The sequence below is a fragment of the Emys orbicularis genome, chromosome 14 (genome assembly GCF_028017835.1).
Source record: "Emys orbicularis isolate rEmyOrb1 chromosome 14, rEmyOrb1.hap1, whole genome shotgun sequence".
Lineage (NCBI taxonomy): Eukaryota > Metazoa > Chordata > Testudines > Emydidae > Emys > Emys orbicularis.
In genome coordinates, this window is record NC_088696.1 from 41,500,415 (window position 1) to 41,526,109 (window position 25,695).

General features: G+C 57.6%; 1 protein-coding gene across 1 annotated transcript; it reads left to right on the forward strand.

The window, feature by feature from the left end:
- Positions 1 to 11,912: 11,912 nt before the first annotated feature.
- ENKD1 (enkurin domain containing 1) lies at positions 11,913 to 24,297 on the forward strand. Its single transcript, XM_065416819.1, has 8 exons — positions 11,913 to 11,987; positions 15,399 to 15,502; positions 15,999 to 16,223; positions 19,732 to 19,904; positions 21,641 to 21,802; positions 21,960 to 22,129; positions 23,100 to 23,236; positions 24,137 to 24,297. Exons 2-8 carry the CDS (start codon positions 15,418 to 15,420, stop codon positions 24,295 to 24,297), a joined length of 1,113 nt encoding a protein of 370 aa, XP_065272891.1. The 5' UTR covers positions 11,913 to 11,987; positions 15,399 to 15,417.
- Positions 24,298 to 25,695: the final 1,398 nt, after the last annotated feature.

The following is a 25,695-nucleotide window of genomic DNA, read 5'->3' on the forward strand; positions in this document are numbered from 1 at the left end:
GGGGCAGAATTAATGAGAGCATTGGGGTGGGCAGCCACCAGACTCCCATGAGTGGGGCTAGAATTACCGCACTCTGTACACTGGGGAGCGTGGGACTGCCCCCCCCCACTGGGGAGTGCTGGGATTGTTCCCCCACTGGGACAGCTGGCATTGGCCCGCACACATAGTGGGGAGCGCTAGCAGCTCTGGGACTGTCCCCCCACCCTGGGGAGGGAAGGGGGAGTTCAGAAATCAAACGACAGACCAAACCCTACAATATCGTCATCTTAAAAACCTCCCTGATTTGAGCCCTGGGGGCTGTCCGTGCTGCCTTTGGCCTGTGAGCTCGGCCTTTGGTGTTCTTTGCACAGAGATGGGGGGTGTTGGGCTCTACCTTTACCAGCATCATCGACTGGCCCGGGCTGTTCTTTCCGCAGTAACCAGCTGCTCAGCAGGGAGCTGGAGTGCTCAGCGCGCGTGCTCCAAGCACATCCCTGACAACCCAGCCAGGGATGCTGGGTTCCCCTGGGCCAGGTACTTGGGAGAGTGCCGTGGGACTGCTAGCCCATCAGGGAATAGCCTGGTCTCCATGGCCATGGATAACAGGGAGCCTTGTTGAAGCACATGACTCTGCAGATGAGCTCTGCTCTGTGGACCTTTTGGGGCGCATAGGTCTTTGCAATCTCCATGCCACGCAGCTACGAGACAATGCAGCCCACGACTGATGGGGCTTATCGACGGCCTTTGTTGGCGTTTTGGGGTAGGAACGTGCTTTGCTGTGACCCGACAACAACGCGGGCTGGATGTGTAGCGCTGATCAGCTCAGCCCATATGCTCTGTCTTGCCTTCTCGGTTAAACAACCCACAAACCACGCTCAGACCTGCTCTGGGAACGAGGGGCATTTGGCGCTGTGATGCTGCCTTGGATTCCCTGTGCTCTGTGCCACCAAAGCTGCTGCTCTGAAGCTGTCTCCACTGCATTGGCGATGGCTTTCTGGTGTCTTTTCACATAAGGTCTGTCCTTAGCTGCATTGTTACTCTGCAACCGCCCCTCTTTATGCTGGGATCCTATTAGATCTCACAAGCTAAGCGGGCTTGTTGCTGTTCAGTCACTGTGTTTGCGGGAACCTCTCCTTTGCCACAATGCGAATGTCGTTACCGCACAGAACAAATGGCAAACACGGATCAGAGCGAGGCCTGGAAAGGTTGCCTGACACATCCCCATTCTGGTTTTTCAGTTTTTAAAAGACAGTTTTAAGGTTGCTACATCAAGCGCCCTACAGTTCGGGGATGCCAGGGTTAAGACAGGCTGTGCAACTTTGATTCAGCCTGATTAACCCTGGTGCATAGGCAGTCTTTAATTGCATGCCAGGGCAACCTTCATTGTGACAGTTCTTGACTTTCCAGTGTGTGACTGTGCTGCGTTGGTGGAGGTGACGTTGGTATATATCTGGCAAATATAAATAGCTGAAGCGATACTGTCAAATCGTACTAAAAATATTGTTTTCTTCCCTTTGTTATTAAGAACATCTCAGACAATCGAATCTGAAATGTGCAAAGTGACATTTAGCGTCTGTTCCATGTGCAGCCTTTCTTGGTGCTTTAACGTTAAAACGAGATGGGGTGGGCCAGAGACCTGGGCCACAAGGTTAATAAGAAAAGGAATAAAATCCATCCAAATATAACGACGCTGCTTAATGACACAGAGATTTTCAGCTTCATCGCACGTTCCAGACATCAGCTAATTAAGCCGCACAATACCCAGGTGAGGTACTTTAAGTAATTAAGTATAAAACAATTAAGAGGCCTCTTGTTGCTTTCAACCTCAGTTCAGCAGCAGTGATTAGAGCAGCGCCCAGGCTCAGGGAGAAGCCAGTGGCTGGTTGATGCTCATGTTCAGCTTGTCACCTTTTATCTGCAGGTCTCCTAGAGCATCACAAAGATCTGTCGGGCTCGGTCCCACGAGGTGCTGGGAACTCTTCCAGCCTCAAGCCAGCATAACAAGTCCCCGTGCGGTCAGTGGTGCTGCCGGCATGCTTATTGTTAAATCCCTGCTCAGGTGCTTTGCTTTGCCAGAGCGCTTGGTACCGTTCCACAGCTGGGGAAACTGAGCGAAAGAGCGGTGCTGGGACTTGCTGCAGCTCACGCAGTGAGTCTGGGGCCTGGCTCTGGAAGGGAGTGCTAGGGACCAGTTTTCCCTGGCCCACGCCTGGTGTCATTTTCAGCCGTGCACAGTGGGTGGAGCCATCTACAGCCTCTCTCCCGCTCTGCAAGGGCCCAGCCAACAACCTCTCCCGAGCTTTGGTAAAGCTGCATTTCACAGCTGAGTCTCTAGATGTGGTTCTGACAAAGCTGGGCTCCCCCTGAGCCCTGCCCGGCTCCCTCCATTGGATCACTGCTCCATGCGATAACACCTGCAGAGCCCTAGCCGGGAGCCGGAAGAGGGGCTGCGGTAGAGGAAGCTGCACTGAGGCTGTTTAATATCCTCCCTGAGGAGAGGCATCAAATGGGGCAGAGCGACCCCGACCCTCCCAGCACGCTGGAACTGGACAGAGACCTGTGCTGCCCCCACAGCCTTCCCACTGCCCAGCCCTTGGGCTGCATCAGCTCTGCCCTGCCTTGGTCCCTGTTCTCCTCCTTGCTCTGATACCCAGGCCCCCCACAGATGGGGCCCGCAGGAGGAGAGAGCCCAGGGCTGCTGGGTTTAGGGTGGTTATTGCAGGGGGTGGCAGGGAGTCACACTGGTAGGGCAGGGGCTTCTCAACCTTTTTCTTTCCGAATCCCCCCACCAGGCTGTAAAACTCCCTGGCCTACCTGAGCCACACAGCTGTTTTTCTGCATATAGCAGCCAGGGCCAGTGATGGGGGTAGCAAGCTGGGAAATTGTCCGGGGCCCTGCGAAGCTAAGTTGCTCAGGCTTCGGCTTCAGCCCCAGGTGGCAGGGCCCAGGGCCCTGCGTTTAAGCCCCACACGGCAGGGCTTTGGCTTTCTGCCCTGGAGCCCCAGCGAGTCTAACACTGCTTGGCTCTGAAACCTGCTCATGGCCCCCCTGGACCTATGGTTGAGAATTGCTGTAGTAGAAAACCTCCAGCCTCCTTAAACCACCAGTCACCTCCCAGCTCCAGCAAAGAGGACCAGCCAGGACTCCTGCTGGGGAGTGGTGAGTAGGTCTGCCCCAGCCAGCTGGCTGCAAAGGCAGTGTGGGATGGTATCCTGTCAGCTGTCACATGCTGGGTGGGGGCAGCAAAGGGACTCAGCTCCCACGCTGAGTGACCTGATAGAAAAGGTTGCTGGGCTCTGAAGGAAGCCACGTCTGGCCTGCCTTGGTTTGAGAGAGGTTCACCTCCACGTAGGTGCAACGGAGCAGCCCTAGGACATCTTTCCTCCTGCCCTGAACACATCTTTTGGGTGAAATTTTCAGCCTGAGCTTTGTTTTTATGCCTGCAATTTTGTGGGTGCAAATAATCTCAAGGACAAAATTGCAACCAGCCATGCAGAGGCTGCTGAGATTGTGAGAACAATGCAGTCCTGATGTGTGGGCACAGCCAGGTACTCAGATGCCCGGCCCATGTGACACTAAGGCACCTGCAAATAATTGCAAGGGGAAAATGGAGGCCAACTTTGGAGCAGCTGGCCCTTAAAAGCCACAGAAATTGCCCCCCCCACCCCCCCCCCCGTGTGCTGATCAGATGGGATCTCCCAGAGAGTCAGTCACAGAATGGCAGCCTGTTGTGAATGAGAGGGACCCACTGCAGTGAAGTCCCCCAACGCGCAGACACGTGATCCTGGTGCACTGTCTGCAGTGTCTTTGCCTCCTTGGAAATGATCCTCTGCCTTCGATTCTTGCTTTCATAGAATCACAGAATATCAGGGTTGGAAGGGACCTCAGGAGGTCATCTAGTCCAATCCCCTGCTCAAAGCAGGACCAACCCCAACTAAATCATCCCAGCCAGGGCTTTGTCAAGCCGGGCCTTACAAACCTCTAAGGATAGAGATTCCACCACCTCCCTAGGTAACCCATTCCAGTGCTTCACCACCCTCCTAGTGAAATAGTGTTTCCTAATATCCAACCTAGACCTCCTCCACTGCAACTTGAGACCGTTGCTTCTTGTTCTGTCATCTGCCACCACTGAGAACAGTCTAGATCCATCCTCTTTGGAACCCCCCTTCAGGTAGTTGAAAGCTGCTATCAAATCTCCCCTCACTCTTCTCTTCTGCAGACTAAACAAGCCCAGTTCCCTCAGCCTCTCCTCGTAAGTCATGTGCCTCAGCCCCCTAATAATTTTCGTTGCCCTCCGCTGGACTCTCTCCAATTTGTCCACATCCCTTCTGTAGTGGAGGGAACCAAAACTGGACGTGATACTCCAGGTGTGGCCTCACCAGTGCGGAATAGAGGGGAATAATCACTTCCCTCGATCTGCTGGCAACTCTCCTACTAATACAGCCCAATATGCCGTTAGCCTTCTTGGCAACGAGGGTACACTGCTGACTCATATCCAGCTTTTCGTCCACTGTAACCCCCAGGTCCTTTGCTGCAGCAGGGAAAGCTGTTTCAGCCCTCTCTGTTCCCGCTGTTTAGCTTGGAACAGACTTTCAGGGGGACTCGGAACACCCTTGACTGCTAGATGTTAAGGCCGGAAGGGACTGTACTGGTCATTTCAGCTGCCTTCCCAGCAGCACAAGCCAGAGAATGTCAGCCAGCGACGGCTGCACGGAGCCCAGAACTCCTGGCTGAGCTAGAGCAGAGCTAAGACGCCCCCTCTTGATTTAAAGCTTCTCATAGCAGCGAATCAACCAACCCTTGGTGAGTTGTTCCAACGGGTGGTTCTCCTCGCCGTTCAAAAATTGCACCTTAGTGTCAGGCTGATGTCATCCAGTGTCAATTTCCAGCCTGTGGCTGTTGTTTTGCCTTTACTAGGTTACGGAGCCCTCTGCGATCAGAAATTTCCACCATGGGGAGGTACCTGTAGATTCTTTTTATACTACAGACCCCAGAACCAGGGCCGGCTCCAGGCACCAGGCAACCAAGCTGGTGCTTGGGGCGGCACCTGGAGGGGGGCGGCGCGGCGCTCTGGCTGCCGGGGGGAGAGCCGAGCCCCCGCCGGGGCTCGCCGCCCTCTCGCCGCCCTGCCCCCGGCGCTCTGGCCGCCGGGAGGAGAGCCGAGCCCCTGCCGGGGCTCGCTGCGCCGCCCTGCCCCCGGCGCTCTGGCCGTGGGGGGGGGGGGGGAGAGTCGAGCCCCCGCCGGGGCTCGCCGCCCTCCTCCCAGGGCTCCGGCCACCCTCCCCCCCGGCGCCCTGTCCCCGGCCGCCGCCGGGGGGAGAGCGGAGCCCCCGCCGGGGCTCGCCACCCTCGCCCCGGGGCTCCGGCTGCCCTCCCCCCGGCGGGAGAGCGGAGCCCCCGCCGGGACTCGCCGCCCCCCCCCCCCCGCGGGGGGGGGGGGGGGGGCGCGGCCAGAGGCTTTTTTGCCTGGGGCGGCAAAAAAGCCAGAGCCGGCCCTGCCCAGAACTGGCACTCTTCCTGTTTTCCCTCTTCAGGGCAAATGTTTGGGGTTCTTGGGCCCCAGGCTGCAATCCGAGCCATGTGGGCAGTTGCGTGTATTTGACTCCACTGGGACTCCATGTGGGGGTGAGGGTAGTCTGCCCATGGAGAGCCAATGGCAGGGCCATTGTTTGAATTAATACAGCCCATAAACGAAGCAGCCCTGTAAACAGCTGAGTAAATGCTGTGGGAAGAGCCTCGCCCCTTGGCCTGCCCTGTGAGTGCTGCAGTACAGTCAACCCCAAGCAGTCCAAAAGCACAAGATTAGCATCAGAAATCACACGATCTAAAACAGATACATGTCAGGTTCCATTTATTTGTCTTCTGCTTTTGTCGGTAACTAGAGGGCTAGAAATATGGACCATGAGAGAGCTGATAAGCGAGGGAAAGGGGGGGTCATTTTCTCAGGGCCCTCCCCCAAAACATCTGTAACTGGGGTGAAATTGGGGGGGGAAGGCAGTGAACATGATGTAGCATGGCCCCGAATTTCTCTTGATGAGCTGTCTGTGCAAGAACGTTGTGCCAGTTTACCTTAAATGAGCTTTTAAACGGGTTTGGTGAAACTGGTGCCAACCACTATGTAGATGCAGCTTCAGAGTGGCATATTGTGGTTTAGCTTAAATCTGGTTTGAACTGATTTAAACTAAACTGAAATGAGTGCATTTACATGGGGCTGTGGGAGTCTCACTTTTCGTTATGCCAGTGCAGCTTTCCCATGTAGTCAAAGCCTTCTAGACATTTTTAAAATTGCAAACGGAGTGTGTCGTAATCCCACGACTCTGGGAGCTGGGGCTTTAAGAAAAACACCAAACATCACATGACTCTCAATACCATGCTGAGCACTGAAGAGGGTAAGATTTCACGGGCGTATGGTGTATGCATTAAGCTAGGGCAGTGGTTCTCAATCTCCGGCCCAATCAGCACAGAGCTGAGGCCCAGGTGAAATCCTCAAGGCCATACAGGTAGTATTGGAGGTGGGCCACATATGCGGCCCAGAGTGGTAAATAGGTTGGGAACCACTGAGCTAGGGGCACTGGCCGTTGCTGGTCCTGAATGAGGCAGAGTGGGGAGGGAAGGATAAGAGGTGAGGGAATTATGGATTTTCCAGTTCTTTGGTTGCTTAAAAAAGCAAAATGTTTGGGTTGGAGTGAAAATGAAAATTTCCAACGTTTTGGGCAAATCAGCAAGTTGGAAAGCACTAGTGTTGGGTCAGATGAGAGAGAGAGAGTGTGTGTGTGTGAGACAGACAGACAAAATTCAAAACATTTGTTTCACATTAGATGATTTTTGGATTTAAAAACAAAATCAAATTCAAGGCCCGAGTGCAGTGAAGAGTCATTTCAACCCCAACCATCCAAATATTTGGCTTAGAAAATGTCAGAGTGAAATGTTTGGAGGTTAATGTTTTTTCCCTGTTAAAAACAAGTCCGCAGACTCGAGCGGTGAGGAATCGTGACATGGAACGGGGAGGGGGGGTCACAACAGGGAATTGGGGGGGGGAAGCGAGACAGAGAATGGGGGGGTCGTGACATGGAATCGAGGGGAATTGTGACACGGAAGTGGGGCCTGTGTGAGGCGAATCACGACACGGAATGGGGGAGGGGGGTTAAGGCGAATCAGGACACGGCCGGGGCGTCAGTCACTGGGCTGGGCACGGCGCAGCCGGCAGGGGGCGCTGCGGGACTGGCCGAGCAGCGAACTACGACTCCCAGCAGCCCCCGCGGCGGCCGGAAGTGGCGGCGGCGCTGTTGCTTGGAGAAGCGGGGGGCGTGTAACCGCCTGAGAGCGCGAGCGGGTCAGTGCCGGGCCGGGGGACTCTGCGCGGCGGGGGCACCCCCGTGCTGTGGGGGGGGCATCCCCGCTATGGGGAGCCCGGGGCAGGGCGCCCCCCATGCTGGTCGGGGTGGGGGGCACCCCCCCCGCGCTGTGGGGAGGCCGGGGCAGAGCGCACCCCCCCCCGCGCTGTGGGGAGGCCGGGGCAGAGCGCACTCCCCCCCCCCCCCGCGCTGTGGGGAGGCCGGGGCAGAGCGCACCCCCCCCCCGCGCTGTGGGGAGGCCGGGGCAGAGCGCACTCCCCCCCCCCCCCGCGCTGTGGGGAGGCCGGGGCAGAGCGCACCCCCCCCCCGCGCTGTGGGGAGGCCGGGGCAGAGCGCACCCCCCCCCGCGCTGTGGGGAGGCCGGGGCAGAGCGCACCCCCCCCCCGCGCTGTGGGGAGGCCGGGGCAGAGCGCACCCCCCCCCCGCGCTGTGGGGAGGCCGGGGCAGAGCGCCCCCCCCCCCCGCGCTGTGGGGAGGCCGGGGCAGAGCGCACTCCCCCCCCCCCCGCGCTGTGGGGAGGCCGGGGCAGAGCGCACTCCCCCCCCCCCCCGCGCTGTGGGGAGGCCGGGGCAGAGCGCACCCCCCCCCCCCCCGCGCTGTGGGGAGGCCGGGGCAGAGCGCACCCCCCCCCCCCGCGCTGTGGGGAGCCGGGTCGGGCGCACCCCCCCGCCCCCGCGCTGTGGGGAGGCCGGGGCAGAGCGCACCCCCCCCCCCCGCGCGCTGTGGGGAGGCCGGGGCAGAGCACACCCCCCCCGCGCGCTGTGGGGAGGCCGGGGCAGAGCGCCCCCAATGCTGTACGGGGTCGGGGTGGGGGCACCCCCCCGCGCTGTGGGGGGCCGGGTCGGGCGCACCCCCCCCCCCCCCCGCGCTGTGGGGAGGCCGGGGCAGGGCGCCTCCCCGCGGTGCTGGATATTGTTCCCGGTCTGGGGCGCTGTGTTGCCGGCTCTGCCTGGGAGCAGGGGCCCCGCGCTGCTGGGGGACCCCACAGTGCCCAGGGGCCCCGAGCCTGCTCAGCCCCTGACCTCCTCCGCCCTGAGGAGCCCGGTGCAGCCAGGAGTGTCCCGCCTGGACCCAGGCCGCCAGGGACGCGGCAGGGGCTGGCCCCCTTTGGCCCCGCACTTAGCCCAGGCTCCAGGGCAGAGCTCTGTGCTGCGAGGGGCAGCGCCCTCGGGGCTCTGCCACGTTCCCCGGGCACTGACAGATGGGTACTAATCCCTGCACCCTGCTCCCCCCTTCTCCCCCCAGGGCTCCCGACCCCACCGGTAACCGGCTCCCCTGCCTTGGTGCCCGTTGAGTGGGGGAGCTTTGTTTGCACTTTGCCTGGAAGCGGTTTGCCCTCCAAGCCAGCAAAATAAATAAAGCACAAATGCCGAGGCTGGCGTGTGGCCAAGAGCGCAGTGCAATTGCCGTTGCACGGACACCCATCCAGTTGCTGCTTGGCCGGCTGCGGGGAGAGAGGTGGCTGGAGCTTGTTCATAATTCCGGTGATGCTGCCTTGGGCAGGGTGTGGGGTCTAGTGGTTGGAGCAGGAGACTGGGAATTCCAGGACTCCTGGGTTCTAGTTCTGGCTTGGCCAGTGGCAGCAGCAGCAAAATCTCTTTTCTTGAGGCTTCAGTTGTCCTGTGTAGAAAGGAGGAGCCATGCTGATGTGCCCCACGAGGGTGATGTGCAGGTTGGTTGGTATTTCTAATGTGCGCTGGGAGCACCTAGGGGGAGATACCAGAGGAGGTTACAGCACTAGCAATAAAGGAGGCAGATAAAGGGGCTCCCCCTACTTGATCATACCAGTAACCTGTCCCCAGCGGGACTCCTAATACCTGGTTCTGTTCCGACTACTGAGCTTTGAGCAGCATGTGTTGTGTCTGTTCATAGCAAGGGTATTTCCAGGGCTTGGTATGTAGTGGGGCCGTGTGAAAGTGGGGCAGGATTAAATAACTCTAGAGCAGGGGTCGGCAACCTTTCAGAAGTGGTGTGCCGAGTCTTCATTTATTCACTCTAATTTAAGGTTTCGCGTGCCAGTAATACATTTTAACATTTTTAGAAGGTCTCTTTCTATAAGTCTATAATATATAACTAAACTATTGTTGTATGTAAAGTAAATGAGGTTTTTAAAATGTTTAAGAAGCTTCATTTAAAATTAAATTAAAATGCAGAGCCCCCCGGACCGGTGGCCTGGACCCGGGCAGTGTGAGTGCCACTGAAAATCAGCTCGCGTGCCGCCTTCGGCACCCGTGCCATAGGTTGCCTACCCCTGCTCTAGAGGCTCTAGTGCTGGGCAGCTATCAGATACTGGGTTGAAAAGTGGTCGGAAGGCAGCAATTGTTGGCCAGTGGAGGAGATTACAATGGAAAGAGATGATCTGGGGAACAGGTCATGGTGGTCAGGGAAGGTCTCTCTCTCTCTCTCTCACTCACCTTTGTTTGCATCAGCCCTTGTCAGCAACTGTCCAGATCATGTCAGTTACGTTTTTTTGTGGCCATGGTAGTATACAGTAGCGATAGACTGGAGATCCTACAGGAAGAGGGGCTATATAAAAACATGAGAGAGAAGGAATGGTATCCATTTCTGTAGCACCTTCTGTCTCCAGGAACCCCAAAGCACTATACACGCTGTAGCTGGGGAACACTCCTCTACTACCGAAATTCAGCCACTTCTGGAGTGGAGTGTGACAGCTGTTTAACAACACGCAGTAACACCCTGCACCAGTTAAGGACAGGAAGTGAAGAGGGATATCCTAGCAGTTGACAGTGCAAGGGAGATGTAGGGAGGCAGAATGTAATTACCTGTGTTGGAATTTGTCTAGATTCGAACACCTTGGCTGTTAAGAAAAGAGACCTGGGATCTTTAATGACAAGGAGTGGTCAGAGCCTGAGGTTGGGGACGTATATGAAAGGCTGGGTGTATGTGATAGAATACTATGGACTTTGGCCAGTCAATCAAAATCATAGAATAGAATATCAGGGTTGGAAGGGACCTCAGGAGGTCATCTAGTGCAACCCCCTGCTCAAAGCAGGCCCAATCCCCAGACAGATTTTTGTCCCAGATCCCTAAATGGTCCCCTCAATGATTGAACTCACAACCCTGGGTTTAGCAGGCCAATGCTCAAATCACTGAGCTATCTCTCCTCCCACAAATCCTTTCTCAGTGAGCCTTCCCTTAGAAGTCTCGAGGCAGTGGGCTTAGGGCAGTGCCCCACCTTACCCCTCATGTGAGCTGTCCATGCCACCTTGGGAGCTGCAGGCAGGGGCTGAGCCTGGGCCCAGAGCCATGCTGGGAGCAGGGGCCGGGGCCAGAGCTGGGGCCGGGGCCGCGGCCGGGAGTGGAGCCATGGCTGGGCCGGGAGCCAGGGACTGAGGCTGGGGCCACGGCTGAGGTGGGTCTGGGCCCTGGGGCGAGGCTGGAGGTGGGGTTGGAGCCGGGGCCGGGAGTGGAGCTGAGGCTGGGCTGTGTCCGGCAACTGGGAGCAAAGCTACGGCCAGGCTGGTGGCCAGGGGCCAAGGCTGGGGCCATAGCTGGGGAGCGGAGCTGGGGGTAGAGCAGGGCTGGGTGACGACCCTCCCCTCCGGTGGGGGCTGGCCCGGGCCTGCTGTGCCCTCCCAGTGTTCTTCCACCTCCCCCTTGGGGGCATGCCCCACAGTTTGGGGACCACTGGCTTAGGGTATGCCTGCCCTGGAGCTGGAAGATGTAAATTCCAGCTTGGGGAGACGTGTCCGCGCTAGCCATGATTGAGCTAGCATGCCTAAAATAGAAGTGTAGCAGCAGGAGGGGCAAATCACCCCAAGTACCATCCTGTCGGAGACCCTCGGTATTAGGGTGACCAGACAGGAAGTGTGAAAAATCGGGAAAGGGGGTGGGGGTAATAGGTACCTATATAAGACAGCCCAAATATCGGGACTGTCCCTATAAAATTGGGACATCTGGTCACCCTACTCGGTATGGAAATGAGAACGTCCAGCTCCTGTGCAGACGTACCCTTTGTGCCCAGTGCTCGGAGAGGGTGATGTTGTAACCTTAGCTGAAATCTCATTTGAAAATTTTCAGCTTGGTTCCTGTTGGTTCTGGTTGGCCATCTAGGGGACCAGAGCTATGTGGTGCTCCAGGAGAAACCACCAGAAGCTAGTTGAGAATCATTCTAATGGAGCCTGCTGGAATTTCCTCTAGGATAGGGTTAAACCCAACCCTCCCACTGCACCTGGGAAATTGGGGGCAGGGGAGGCCACTGGTTTCTCTCTCTCTCCCTCCTCCCCCCCCCCCCCCCCGCCCCAAGGTGGGGACTACAAATGAGAGCTGATTCCAACCCAACTATATTTAACTAGCTGTCTTCTTCTTTTGTATGGCTGAAAGCCAGCAACGTTGGCTGTTCAGTGAGATGTGGGGCAGCTGGCTGACCTCTCCAGTAGCAGGATCTTGGGCTTTTCAGGGCTTCAGTGGCTCACACCCTGAATCAGTGGAATGAGGATAATTGCCTCCACCTTTGCAAAGTGCTGTGTGATCTCCGGCTGATCCGAGCTGCTGTGTACAAGTGCTTTTCGTTGCATCGTTTCCAGGTGGACGGTCTGTGGGAACCATTGGCTGATACACACAGCTCTGAGGTGCCGAGTCCTCTGGCTGCTGCCTGACATCTCTCTCCTCCTGTCATCTGTGAAGTACAAGGTAAAGATCCCGAGAAACGTGATCTCTGGGACACCCAAACTTTGCCCAGTGGAGAGCTGCATCCCCTTCCCATGTCTGTTATAGGAGAGGTGTGGCCTCTACAGATCCCAGCATGCAATGCTCCATCTTCATCCAAGTGGCTGGAACATTGCATGCTGGGTCCTGTAATCTCTGCACGGTCCATGCACCCTGTGTTAAGGCTGAGGGAGCTGCAGACCTTGATGTAGCCCCACTACGTTATGCTGCCTGCTCTGGCCACAGAACGCACAATCTCCTTGTCCTTGGAGCATTGAGAGGACACTGCTGCCTCCCCAGCCTCCTCAGAGAGGTACCCGAGTACCCTCCTACCATCCCTTTGGGAAGAGAGCAACGTTTACCTCCTGTTCTAGGCTGGTGCTGCAGGGTGTCATTTCTGCTCGTTGGAAAGAACATAACTGCTAAGCTGGCTTTGTTCCTATGGGAAGCGTGGAGACCTGCCCAGCTCCTAGGGAACAGGTGTCCCCATGCAAAAGCCAATTGGGCACAATTGGCCGCTCCTCAGCCTTTCTGCAAACAGGCCTTGGAGGTCCAGTGGCAGGGCAGAGGGTACAGTGAGGCCTGCAGTCTCCATGGCTGCAGTGGACAGCTCTCACCAGCACCGACTTCCAACAGGAAGGGGTTAAAGGCAGAGGCCTGCTCTGTCTGGTTGCTCTCTGCATGGAGCAGCCAGCGGGGAATTGTACACATGGGGGCTCTGAGCCGTGAAGCAAATTGCATATCAGATATAACTTAGGGGTCGGGAAAGCCCCCGTTGGCAGGGGAAGGTGGGCTCCCATCCCACCTCTCCTGCTAACTGCTTTTCCTGCCACCTCCCTTGCCCCAGAGCTGCTTTCTGCCGGCCTCGGGCCTGCTCCCGCTGTCGCTGAAGTTGGGGAAATGTCAGCTACTGATGTGGACGGGAGCAGGCTCAGATTCCTGTGATGTACAGCGCCCTCCCTGCTGGCTCTGAATCTGCCGTGTCCCCCCAGGGGAATGCCAGCAGCTGCAAGTGGCACTCTGCTGCCCCTTCCCTCTCCGATCTGCCACTAGCCCAGGAGGCATTCCAGGCAGTGGAAGTCACCCTGCCTCATTTGGAAGACTATTTGCACAGCAAGGCCAGGCACAGTGAATGCTCCAGCTATTTTAATCCTATTGAGAGAGAATAGAAAAGAAAGATGGGATAGGTCTGAAATGGGCCTTTGAATTCACTTGGGAGGCCCTGCTGCTGCTATCACAGCCCTCCAATTGAATCATGGCTCCCTCCCGGCTTCGGGGCCAGTGAACTCCAAAATCCACTGCATTTTGTCTTTCATAATAGGCTATAAATGTACTTCTGCTCACGGTTCTTTTGTGTTAATCTCTGAGACAAATTTTCTATTGATGCTGCGTGATCTCTCTCGCTGATATCCACAGGGCTCAGCTGATAACGGCGCGCAGCTGCCTTGGCTTTGCTCTGCCTGTGTGCATGTTGCGCTGCTGGTGGCTTTCTTGTGGGACAGGGACTAGCTCGAACGAGTGACCTTGCCAGGACAGGAAAGGCTGACAGTGAGACCTCATGGGCCAAGGTTTTGAAAGTGGATCAAGCGAAGCCGGGACAAGGCGCTCTTATTCCAGAGTAGGAGTGTCCACAGCTGGAGCTGGTCCAGAATAGCTCCATGTGTCAACAAGCCCTTATGCTCTCTTACTGACATGTAACTGTCACCGCATTTGTCACCGCTGCATTAGTCCCTGGGGGGGGAATAATTAGCTCTTTGCTAATGGCTCTCATTCCAGTAAGAGCTGTACCTCCATGACGGCAGGCTTAGGCGGATTAGCCGTTAGCGTCAGAGGCTTTCTTATCCCGCTCGGTATCAATAATTCATTGGCTTGTAAATGGAATTGAGGCCCCTGTCTGTCCCTGCAGCGCCACTGTGCTCTCCCTGCTCCCGCACATCACACCGCAGTCCCGCTGGAGCGCTCGCCTGCCTGTGACAGTTGTTGAGCCTTCCAAACGTGGGGCCTGATCCTGTCCCAAAGTCCCAGGGAGTTGATGTGCTCAGCTTGGCTCAGGGCCTGGCCCAGTTTTATGATGATTTTCTGAGTGAGAGTGAGCGCGTGTCCCCTGGTGATAGGGGGCTCTCTGAAAGGCTTCCTTCGGCGCTGCAAGGGGAGAGGTGCTGGCTGCTCCCGGGTCGGAGATCTAATGCCTGCCCGGCTATCAGGTGACTAAAGGACCGAACCAGCAGGTGCGGTTGTGACCAGGGTGCAAAATGAGGTTCTGCCCTGAAGAGCAGGGCCTGCGCAACCCATTAGGCGACATAGGCAGTCGCCTAGGGCGCTACAATTTGGGGGGCGGCGACCGCGGTGGTATTTCGGCGGCGGGACCTTCCGCCGCCTCTGTGGGGGGCGGCATTTCGGGGTGGGACCTTCCGCCGCCTAGGGCGGCAGAAAAGCTGGCGGCGCGCCTGCTGAAGAGTGACCGTGCAAGTGGCATCACAGGCCAATGTTTGACCAAGTCAGGCTGCAGCAAATCTGCCTAACTGATCACTAAGCAGGCAGGCCAGTCCACTCCGTGGGATCTGAGGGTCAGGCTGGGCACTTTCCTGCTCATGCATTGTTCTTGGGGGTGCCGGGCGCTCCTGTTGGGTGGGGTTTGGTATTGCAGCCTTCGAGGGAGCTTAGGCTTTAAGCTACAATGCACGCTTCCAGCTCAGGGCTGCGGCAGGGGCCAAAGCAACCTCCAGTGGAACAAAGCAGGCCAAGCCCCACAGCAGCATGAGGTGGCCGTGGCTGGAGAACCTCGGCCATCAGTTCTGCTGATTGGGCCCCAAGAGAAACCCTCTCGCTCCCCAAAGCAGCACATACCCAGCTCAGTCCCTGCAGCGAGCAGCTCAGCCCCTGATACTCCCGGGGAGTGAGACGGGGCCATTCTTACAGTCACGCTGCAGAGCAGACCCATGGTGACAGCGCGTGAGCCAAGCGACGTCTGGCGAAGGGGAGATGCCATAAGAACGGCCATACTGGGTCAGACCAGTGGTCTATCTAGCCCAGTATCCAGTCTTCCACAGTAGCCAGTGCCAGATGCTTCAGAGGGAATGAACAGAACAGGGCAATTTATCAAGTGATACATCCCGTCATCCACTCCTAGCTTGGCAGAGTACAGCAGCAAACATGGACGCTTTGCGTGGGGGAGTCATGCTGGTCACTCACTGCCTGGTGGGGGTTCCCAAGTGATGCCTGCAGCTTGGTCAGTGTCCAGATTGGAGGGCGGGTGTGTGTTTTCCCTAGCTGGGTGCGTCTCCAGCGAGGAGCAGCAGCCCAGATGTATTTAAATATTCACCATGGCCGGTAAATGATTCCCAGGAAAAACCCAGCTGATTTCTTTTCCCAATGGTGTCCGCTTGTCGATTGCAGCCGCAGAGCCGTGGCCGAGATGTCTGAGGGACCTTCCAGGATCTCGGGACCCATCCCTCCCGACCCTACGCTGTTCCCAGACTATTACAAACGCCCCCTATCAGGTGAGTGCCAGTGGAGCATGCAGCATGGATGGGGTCCTACGTAGTCACGGACGGCTTGTTCTCCCTTCCGTAGTCCCATTTTGCTGCACAGTCACACTGGATCCATGGATGGGGCCAGCATGGTGGCCCGTTGAGGTGCCAGGCCAGAGGGCTGTTCGTTGACCTGGCTTTCCTCAAGTCCAGGCAGGGGCTGGGGGCTCCTGCAGAGCGGGCTCGCTCTGCTCCAAAGGGCACGGAGTGGGCTTGGCTCCTCTGAGATGCTGAGTGCTCCCAGCTCCCATTGGCTCCAGGACCAGGCTGACGTTAGGAGCAGCGTCAATGAGGGGCAGAGGGGTTGGAAGTTAGGAGAAGGTGGGCTGGGGAGGCCAGGGGGCTCTCCAGCCTCATCTGAGGCCGCCTTGGCCGGAATGGGGCTAGCCTGGAGCAAGCCTGGGGCGTGGAGGGAGAAAGCGATGGGGCGGTGCTGCACATCTTGACTCATGCTGTCTCTCTCTAGCTCGAGGGAGGCTGGAAGGGAATGCCTTGAAGCTGGACTTCCTCTCGGGCCCTTTAGCCCCAGATCCCAGCCTGTACCCCACCTGCTACAGTGCCCGCCCTGCCCATCCTGCCCCGCGTATCCGCCCCAACGGTCAGGCCATCCTGGAGAAGGGGCAGAAGGGGACGGTCGGGGTCTTGCTGAAGCTGGAGGGGATCTCTCTCTACAGGGAGCCGCCCCTGAAAAGTAAGTGCAACTGAGCAGCTGGAGCGGCCCGTGGCTAAGGGCAGGACAAGTACTTTGATTGGATGCAGTGGCAAGGCCTTAGGGTGGGGATTTCCAACCGGGTAACCAAGGGTTGGGTTTGTTGGGGGCTGATCGGCTCTGGGTGTGCTGCAATGGGAGCAGTGTCCCGACCCTGGGGTTATTGAGGTCATAGCCTCACCCTGACTGCAGCATGGCCTTTGTCTGGGGCTAGGAAGGGAGTGTGGAGAGGAGACCTGCTGGTGGAGGACAGGCTGCGGGGCGGTCTGGGAGCAAATCGAGCACTTCAGTTTACCCTGGCTCAAGGTTGAGCGGATGGTGGTTAAATCGAGAGGCAGCACACTTAAAGCTGATGAAAGGCAGTGGGTTTTTACACAAAACGATTAGCCTGTGGAACTCACTGCAACAAGACGTCATGGAGGCCAAGAGCCAAGTAGATTCAAGGTGATGATCCAGGTGCATGGATAACGAGAACAGCCATGGGGAGTGCCTTGCAAAGGAGGGCTCTGCTGGCCTTGGAATCTATGACCCAGTTCTGGCTCCCCTGTTTGCTGCCCCAACTCGGCAGCCTGGGGACTGCTTTAACTTGTGCCCGCAGAGGACAGCCAGAGTGCAGTGTGCACCAGCTGCTGTCTGTCCCCAATGTCAGTGGAGAACTCCCCTGTCTGTGGGTAATTTCTGCAACCTGAGCTGAAGACAGAGAATCTGCCCTAAAGTAGCGATTGTGGCCCCTGGACCTTTCTGAATCAGTCTGGTTGGCCCTCAGGCGGGAAGGGCAGTCGGCTCCGACATAGAGTCTGGCATTGCTGTTGACAGTCCCATACGCACTGGGAAGGCCTGTGGTTCCCCATCCCACCCTCCCCCTGGGGCAGGAGTGACTGGCAGTAGTTTTCTCCCTGGGTGCTGGGGTGTTTGTGGCTTGATACTGAGCTAGAGCATTGGCCCAGCCCTCTGGGCTGTCGGGTAGTGGAGGGGGAGGGACAGTCTCCGCATGGATGGTGTTCCAAGAAGGAGTGCTAGGCAGAGACGGGCTCCGCCTAACGAAAAGAGAGAAGAGCATCTTTGCAAGCAGGCTGGCTAACCTAGTGAGGAGGGCTTTAAACTAGGTTCACTGGGGGAAGGAGACCAAAGCCCTGAGGGAAGTGGGGAAGTAGGATACTGGGAGGAAGCACGAGCAGGAGGGGAGGACTCCTGCCTCACACTGAGAAAGCAGGACGATCAGCGAATTATCTTAAGTGCCTATACACAAATGCAAGAAGCCTGGGAAACAAGCAGGGAGAACTGGAAGTCCTGGCACAGTCAAGGAATTATGATGTGATTGGAATAACAGAGACTTGGTGGGATAACTCACATGACTGGAGTACTGTCATGGATGGATATAAATGGTTCAGGAAGGACAGGCAGGGCAGAAAAGGTTGGGGAGTTGCATTGTATATAAGAGAGCAGTATCACTGCTCAGAGCTCTGGTATGAAACTGCAGAAAAACCTGGGAGTTTCTGGATTAAGTTTAGAAGTGTGAGCAACAAGGGTGATGTCATGGTCTGCTATAGACCACCAGACCAGGGGGGTGAGGTGGATGAGGCTTTTTTCAGGCAACTAACAGAAGTTACTAGATCACAGGTCCTGGTTCTCATGGGGAATTTCAATCACCCCGATATCTGCTGGGAGAGCAATACAGCAGTGCACAGACAATCCAGGAAGTTTTTGGAAAGTGTAGGGGACAATTTCCTGATGCAAGTGCTGGAAGAACCAACTAGGGGCAGAGCTCTTCCTGACCTGCTGCTCACAAACAGGAAAGAATTAGTAGGGGAAGCAAAATGGGAACCTGGGATGGGAACCGGGGAGGCAGTGACCATGAGATGGTCGAGTTCAGGATCCTGACACAAGGAAGAAAGGAGAGCAGCAGAATATGGACCCTGGACTTCAGAAAAGCAGACTTTGACTCCCTCAGGGCTGATGGGCAGGATCCCCTGGGAGAATAACATGAGGGGGAAAGGAGTCCAGGAGAGCTGGCTGTATTTTAAAGAATCCTTATTGAGGTTGCAGGAACAAACCATCCTGATGTGTAGAAAGAATAGTAAATATGGCAGGCGACCAGCTTGGCTTAACAGTGAAATCCTTGCTGATCTTAAGTGCCCCAAGGGTCGGTCCTGGGGCTGGTTTTGTTCAATATCTCCATTAATGATCTGGACGATGGTGTGGACTGCACCCTCAGCAAGTTTGCAGATGACACTAAACTGGAAGGAATGGTAGATACGCTGGAGGGTAGAGATAGGATACAGAGGGACCTAGACAAGTTAGAGGATTGGGCCAAAAGAAATCTGATGAAGTTTAACAAGGACAAGTGCAGAGTCCTGCACTTAGGACGGAAGAATCCTATGCACTGCTACAGACTAGGGACCAAGTGGCTAGGCAGCAGTTCTGCAGAAAAGGACTTAGGGGTTACAGTGGACGAGAAGCTGGATATGAGTCAACAGTGTGCCCTTGTTGCCAAGAAGGCTAACGGCATTTTGGGCTGTATAAGTAGGGGCATTGCCAGCAGATCGAGGGACGTGATCATTCCCCTCTATTCGGCATTGGTGAGGCCTCATCTGGAGTACTGTGTCCAGTTTTGGGCCCCACACTACAAGAAGGATGTGGAAAAATTGGAAAGAGTCCAGCGGAGGGCAACAAAAATGATTAGGGGGCTGGAGCACATGACTTATGAGGAGAGGCTGAGGGAACTGGGATTGTTTAGTGTGCAGAAGAGAAGAATGAGGGGGGATTTGATAGCTGCTTTCAACTATCTGAAGGGGGATTCCAAAGAGGATGGATCTAGTGGTAGCAGATGACAGAACAAGGAGCAATGGTCTCAAGTTGCAGTTGGGGAGGTCTAGGTTGGATATTAGGAAACACTATTTCACTAGGAGAGTGGTGAAGCACTGGAATGGGTTACCTAAGGAAGTGGTGGACTCTCTATCCTTAGAGGTTTTTAAGGCCCGGCTTGACAAAGCCCTGACTGAGATGATTTAGTTGGGGTTGGTCCTGCTTTAAGCAGGAGGTTGGACTAGATGACCTCCTGAGGTCCCTTCCAACCCTGATATTCTATGATTCTATGATCCCAAACTAGAGAGCTAGGATTCAAACCAGCCCCACCTCCTGCTGTGAGTGGGGGAGTCGTCTGGCTCCACTGATCGGCTGTGTGATGCTTGTCTGCACCGCTCTGAGGGCCAGCAGCAGAGGGTGCTAGTGAGTTGCTCTGTGTCATGGCACAATTGAGTCACCCCAGAAAAGCCAATGTCTTATGTGTGCTTACAAGGGGCTCAGTGGGTATGATTCTATCGCCCCCTGGTGGCTGGTACACAGGGAGGGTAACGGCTTGCTGCTGCTTGCAGCGAACGGAGTAGCTTAGGTAGCAGAGGCCTTGGTCTCTGATGCCAAAGGTCATGGGCACCCACTTATGGCTTGGGAGGGTTTGTTGGTAAAAGCAGTCTCTCCCCGGGGCATGCAGGGAAAGAGGCCAAGGACCACGAGAAGGAGAATGTGAGGCGGATGAGGGAGATCCAGAGGAAATGCAAGGAGAAGGAGCTGGTGCGGGAGCACAGCCAGCCCAAACCCATGAAGGCCTTGTGGAAATCCCAGAAGTATGAGAATGTGGAGTCCAAGGTGAAGGCCAAGTTGCAGGTACCTGTGCACTGCCCCGTAGCCCTTCATGGGCCATTGCCCCGGCTGCCCTCGATTGGGGTTTGCAGGGAGACCACGTGTAGATCTGCAGAGCCCTGCTCAGTAGCACAGGGGATGGAAGTGTCCCTTCCCATGCCGCTGTGAGAGCAGAGAGCGGAGCCATGTCCTGGGCGGGACTACCTGGCTCGGGCGAGGAGACTGGTGGCTAACATCTGGTTAAAGTGTGATGGGGAAGTTGGGGAGAAGCGGGATCCCCGCTGTGGTTCTGCACTGTGGCTGTCGTGAGATGGGGTCAGACGCTCCCCCCTCGGCAGGTGGCTGCTCCAGCAGGGGGTCTGAGGCAGCGCTCGTTGGCATGAGGCGAGCGGGACATTCCGACGCTGCTAGATGGTGCCATCGCTGAGGCGCTGCCTAGAAAGCTGCCATTGTGGTCTGTGGTCTGTGCCTGCTGCTCTCGCCTATGGAATCGGACCAGTCCACGCCATGCATTTAATGGCAGCTGTGTTGTCCCACTCTGCAGGATGGGTCGCTGGTCTCATGCATGAAACCAGATCGAAAGGGAAGCGTGACCCAGCCCCTCAGTCGGAAGGGTCATGGCTCCGAATGGCTCAGACCCACCCAGTGTGACTTACAGACACTCGGCATTTTAACAGGCTGTCACTGACTCACAGGGTCTGTCTATGCCACACCGGGCCCCAAGGACCCACACGGCTCCACAGGACAGGCCCTTGACCTCCAAAACTGGGCCCTTGGCACCCGCGACCCCTGTCTCTCTCTCTCTGGCTCCCTGCCGCGTTCCAGGCTCCTGTGGGAGGCTTGTACTGTCCCCTTCAGGGCGCAGCGCTCCCAGGGCGTGTTTGCAGTGACACCGGGCAACCTTTTCACAGCAGAGCCGGGGTTATTGTGGAGAATTCCTTAGGTCAGCACAGAGAAGTGAAGGTTGACATGGTCCGTCCTGGCCACGCCCGCACTCCACCCAGCCACGCTGTTGTTAATTCCGTCTCCATCTCCGGAGAGAGCTGCTGAGTCTCCCTAAAAGCCACCACTTCTCCCCTCCCTGACGACGCACGCGGAGGTCACGTGTTCCAGCTGGAGCTTTCCCATGCTAGGTGTCAGTCGTTCGGCCCTTGGGGCTCCCATTGTCGTTCTGGATCCTCCACTGATATGGGTCGGTGTCAGCCAGTCCTTTAATGCCCCATTCATCCCACCTCAGCCAGTGACACACACCCCTCAGTCCCGCTCTGCCCTAGTTGCCCTTGTTGCAACCACTGGGTGACAATGCAAAGTGCAGAGGGAAACTGAGGCATGCAGCGGCATCATAAAAAGATTAGAGAAAATTCCCACTTTGTCACACAGGCATTCTAGTCCCCACCACAGCCGGCTGCAGTGTGAAGCCTAGCCTGTCTGGGGCACTCAGCGCACTGTATGTCGAGTGCTAAATTCACTGCAGCCCATGGGTTTGCTCCTGCAGATTCCTCTCTCATACTCCAGTGTCACTCCATTGAATTCAATGGCCTAATGCAGATTTACACTGGCGGGATCTGGCTCCATGTCTCCGCTGCTGGCTGAGTTCCCTGCCTGGCTGTCTCCTCGAGGAGACCTTCCCTGGCATGCCGCAGCAGGGCCTGGGGTCGCCCATCTGCCATGGCACTCCTGGGTGATCCTGGGCTCTGAGGGGCTTTGCCGTGTGGTTTGCCCTGTCCTGGCAGTAATGTCTCTCTCTTTGCCTTTTGCAGGAGAGCTCTCCCCCGCCCAACCCGGAGTCTCAGAAATTCCTCCGGGCATATTCCCGCTGCGGCTCTGGGGTCCAGCCACGCCGTTCGCTGTCGCCCAGCCCTGCCAAAACGAGAGTGGTGACCGACACTGAGGCTGCAGGAGCACAGCGCACTGATGCCAAGGTGAGGGACTGCACGCCCTGCTCGCTGGCTCCTGGCGCTCCAGAATCGTCCTGCCTCTTGCTCGGCACAGGTTCCTTCACTCCAGCCTCAGAAGGCACCATGCTGTGCATGGGGGTCACTGCTGCCTGACCTCTCACGCTGCCCCCTTTCCTTCCAGATCCAGGTAGAAGGCACCAGCGTCGACTTCGTAAGCCACAACGCCCGCACTGCCAAACGGGCCCCCATGCGGCGCTCGCGCTCGCTGCAGTCGCTGGCCGAGGCGCTGGAGCAGAAGCACCGGGAGCAGGAGGAGTACAACGCCAAGCAGAAGGGCCACGTGCCCCAGTAGTACGTAGGCTCCTGCCCAGCCAGCGCCTCTGTCACAAACAAGCCTGAACCCACTTCCTGCTCCGTGCGTGGGACGGCAGCGGCTTCTCTTGCAGCAGCGTCCTCCTTTGCTGCTCTGCGTAGTGAGCTCCCGGGGTCAGCGCAGTTGCAATGAGCTTGGCCCAAGAGGGTCAAATGAAATCCCCGACGAAGCTGCTGCATGCGGGGCCAGGGAAGGCTGGGCTGTGCGGCCTACTGGCTCTGCGCAGTGGAGCTGCTGAGTGTCAGGTGCTCCAGTTGACTTGCTGGTGCTCAGCCCTGCTGGGAATGGGTGCCAAAGTGACTTAGGAGCCTCAGACTCATTGAAAGGCTCCTCGGTGCCTGAGTCACTTCCCCTAAGTGCCGAGCATGTCCCACAACGGCTGGTGGGGACTCCCGAGCGACACCCGTAGGGGACAGAGCAAAGCTCCCCCTCCCTGCCTCGCTCGACCCAGGCCAGCGGCTTGGATGGTTTCTGTATTGTACGGCTGGAGGGGGGCAGAGGGGTGGGCTGGCTCGGCTGGGAATGGGAGACAGAACCTCTTGCTCTGACATTGGGCCAGATCCAGCTCAGGACTTTGCTGCCCGGTGCCCCATGGGCAGTGAGTTTGGTGCGTGTGGTCAAGCCCTGCACGGCCCGGAAGCACCCTGTGGCGCACTGCTGAGCCCCGGACGGGCCTAGGGCTGTGTGGAGACGCCACGGGGCTGATTCCTCCAGATCAGGCCCAGGCCCTTTGTGGGCACCTTGATGTGTGGGAAGCCTGCACTGCCCGTGCTGTGTCAGGCCCGTGGTCTCCGGGGCTGTCGGTCACTGAGTAGGGTGACAAGTCAAGTATCTGTGAGCCTGGCATCCATCCCTTTCCCCTCTGCTCGTCCCGTCTGAGCCTCTTGCCCCCAGGCGTCTGGCCCTGCCTGGATCCCGCCCCTCACCACCCTCCTTCTCCCTCGGCAGCCTGCTGGAGCGGAAGGATCACTGGCGCAGGGAGATGGAGGAACGGCAGCGGAACCTGCCCGACCCTGACATGCCACCGGGTCACACCATGATGCCAGAGAGCGAGCGGCTGGCAACCCTGAACAACCTGCAGCAGAGTAAGGGGAGGAGAACCGCTGGCTCCTGCTGGAGAGGCTCCCCAGATGGGCGGAGAGAGAGAAGCCAGTGCTGCTCTGCAGTGGCACATGCTGTGACGGGACAGCTCTGCTTACTGCAGCACTAGCCTTGGCCACGGGGTGTCGCTCTTCTAGAATCCACTGAGTTGGCGACCTCACAGTGCCAGTCTCCCCCCGCATGCCAAGCCCCCGGACAGTCACGGACTTCCAACCCTGCCCCAGTCACAGCCTAGTCACGCTGCCCCATCTGCCCCCAGCGGAAGGGCCTGCTGCAGTGCGATGCCCAGAGCGGGACACAATATCCCAGGGTGGGTCTCACTTAGTGCAGGGCGGCTTCTTCCCCGCTGTGACGTGCTGCCTCTGTGCACATGGGTCTTCATGGTGACTGGAGCACGATCAGCTTTTCAAGATTAGGCTTGATAAGTTTATGGAGGGAATGGTTTGAAGGGATAACGTGATTTTAGTCAATTAGGCATTAACGTGCCATTGCGGGTAAAATGGGGGTCCGGCTGTAGAATCTTGCCTGTATGCTCGGGGTTCTGCTGATCGCCATATTTGGGGTCGGGAAGGAATTTTCCTCCAGGGTAGATTGGCAAAGGCCCTGGAGGTTTTTCGCCTTCCTCCGCAGCATAGGGCAGGGGTCGCAGGCTGGAAGATTCTGTTGTGGGTGGGGCAGCTTTTGTGGCCTGCATCATGCGGGAGGTCAGACTAGATGACCATATTGGTCCCTTCTGACCTTAAAGTCTATGAGTCTATGAGCTGCCCCATGGGATCGCATAATGTCTAGTTAGCTGATCTCTGGGGAGTGAGAACCAGTGCTTAGTGGCAGAGCAGGAGAGGCCTGGCCGTGCCCCCTCTCACCAGCCCCCTTTCCGTCCGCAGGCCAGGAGCAGCTGGTGAAGGACCTTGTGATGCTGCCGGTGCGGGCCGACACCCTGAGCATTCAGAAGAGGCGGGCGGAGCTGGAGAAGAAGCTGTCGCAGATCGATGAGGCCCTCAAAATCTTCTCCCGGCCCAAGGTCTTCATCAAGCTGGACTCCTGAGAGGGGGGGTGTTGTGCTGTGTGTGGATCTGCCACCCTCCTGTGGGGGCTCCCGGTCACTCCGCTCCGTGGGTTGGGGGGGGGAGGGAAACCAAACTCAATCTGCTTCCACTGGCTGCTGCAGCAGCTCCTGCGTTGGGGATTCCCAGAGCCCAGCCCGACGCCGCCCAGCCAAGCTGGCCCCAGGCAGAGGGCAGCTGGGCCCTTGTGGGTGACAACAGCAAACGAACCCGAGGGGTGCTGCCAGGGGCCATTGGCTTCAAGGCAGTGCCCCAGCCTCTGCCCGGTGGGGGGCTCCTGAGGGGCAGACTGGACAATGGCACCTTCTGTGCAGCGTTGCTTGGAAAGCGGCAGGCCTGGTGCTGCTCAGCGTGGCTGGGCTTACTGGCCTCTCGCTGACATGGAGTGATGGTTTGTAGGACAAAGCAGGAGCAGCCTCTGCCCGGCACCCCCTCTCCGGCCACCTTCCTCCCAGGTTGGAGCTGGGAGCCACGGGGCGTTCAGAGGGAGATCGGGAGAGTCTGAGCATAACCCTGCAGCATCCCAGCTGCCCCTGCTGGGGGGGTTGCGACACAGCCGGGCCTGAGAGCCAGCTCCCTGCCAGCCCAGGCTGGGCCTCTACATGGCGCTCCTCTGGCCTGGCCACCGCTCCCCTGCAGCCCTCTGCCAAAGGCCGTGTGCCTGGGACGGGGGGCAGCCCTGAGCTAGGGATGCTTGGTAGGCCAAGACTAGCAAAGGGGCAGGGTAACCAGGCCTGGCAGGGAGCTGGCACTGGGGGGAGGGGGTGGGGAGCGTGGGAACCCTTCTGGGGGTGTGTTGGACAGCTTTTAAATAAAGGGTTTTGTGGGTATTGTGTGCGAGAGGTGTGTGAGAGGGGGAGGGCTGCTTTGGGCTGTGTGGGCAGCTGGGGAGGGTTCAGCCGGCTGCGTGGGTAGAGTGTTGGGCATTGGCAGTGCCCGGGCTGGGGAATGCCTGGCTGGCAGGTGGGAGCTGAGGGGGGAGCCTGCTGGGTCTGTGCTGGGAGGCAGGGCCTGGGTAGCCTGCACCTTTCATGCTCCTTGGTGCTCCAGCCGTATGCACATGTGGTACCAGATGCTGCTGCCCTCCAGTTGCGCAAGCCAGCCAGGGAGCCGGCTTCGCTGGCCCTGGCCAGGGTGAGTCCCTTGGCTGGGTACAGCTTGTCAGCAGCGCTGTGCTCCCCCACCTGCCTGCTGCATAGGGGGAGGCAGGGATGCCTCCAGCTGTTCCCAGCCTGTCCCCACAGCTGAGGATTTGACCTCCTGTCTGGGACTGTCTGTGGTTGCTGCTGCTGCCTTGCAATGGGCCATGGAGGAAAGAAGAAACTCCTGGCGGCAGAGGAGCAGCTAAAAGCCTGTAAGTCTGGGGAAAGCTGGGCCAG

Excerpts from the sequence above, each read along its gene's own strand:
- ENKD1 (XM_065416819.1), top strand. The coding sequence starts at position 15,418 with ATGTCTGAGGGACCTTCCAGGATCTCGGGACCCATCCCTCCCGACCCT. Across the intron at positions 15,503-15,998 it reads TTACAAACGCCCCCTATCAG|CTCGAGGGAGGCTGGAAGGG; the intron begins GTGAGTGCCAGT and ends GTCTCTCTCTAG. Across the intron at positions 19,905-21,640 it reads AGGTGAAGGCCAAGTTGCAG|GAGAGCTCTCCCCCGCCCAA; the intron begins GTACCTGTGCAC and ends TGCCTTTTGCAG.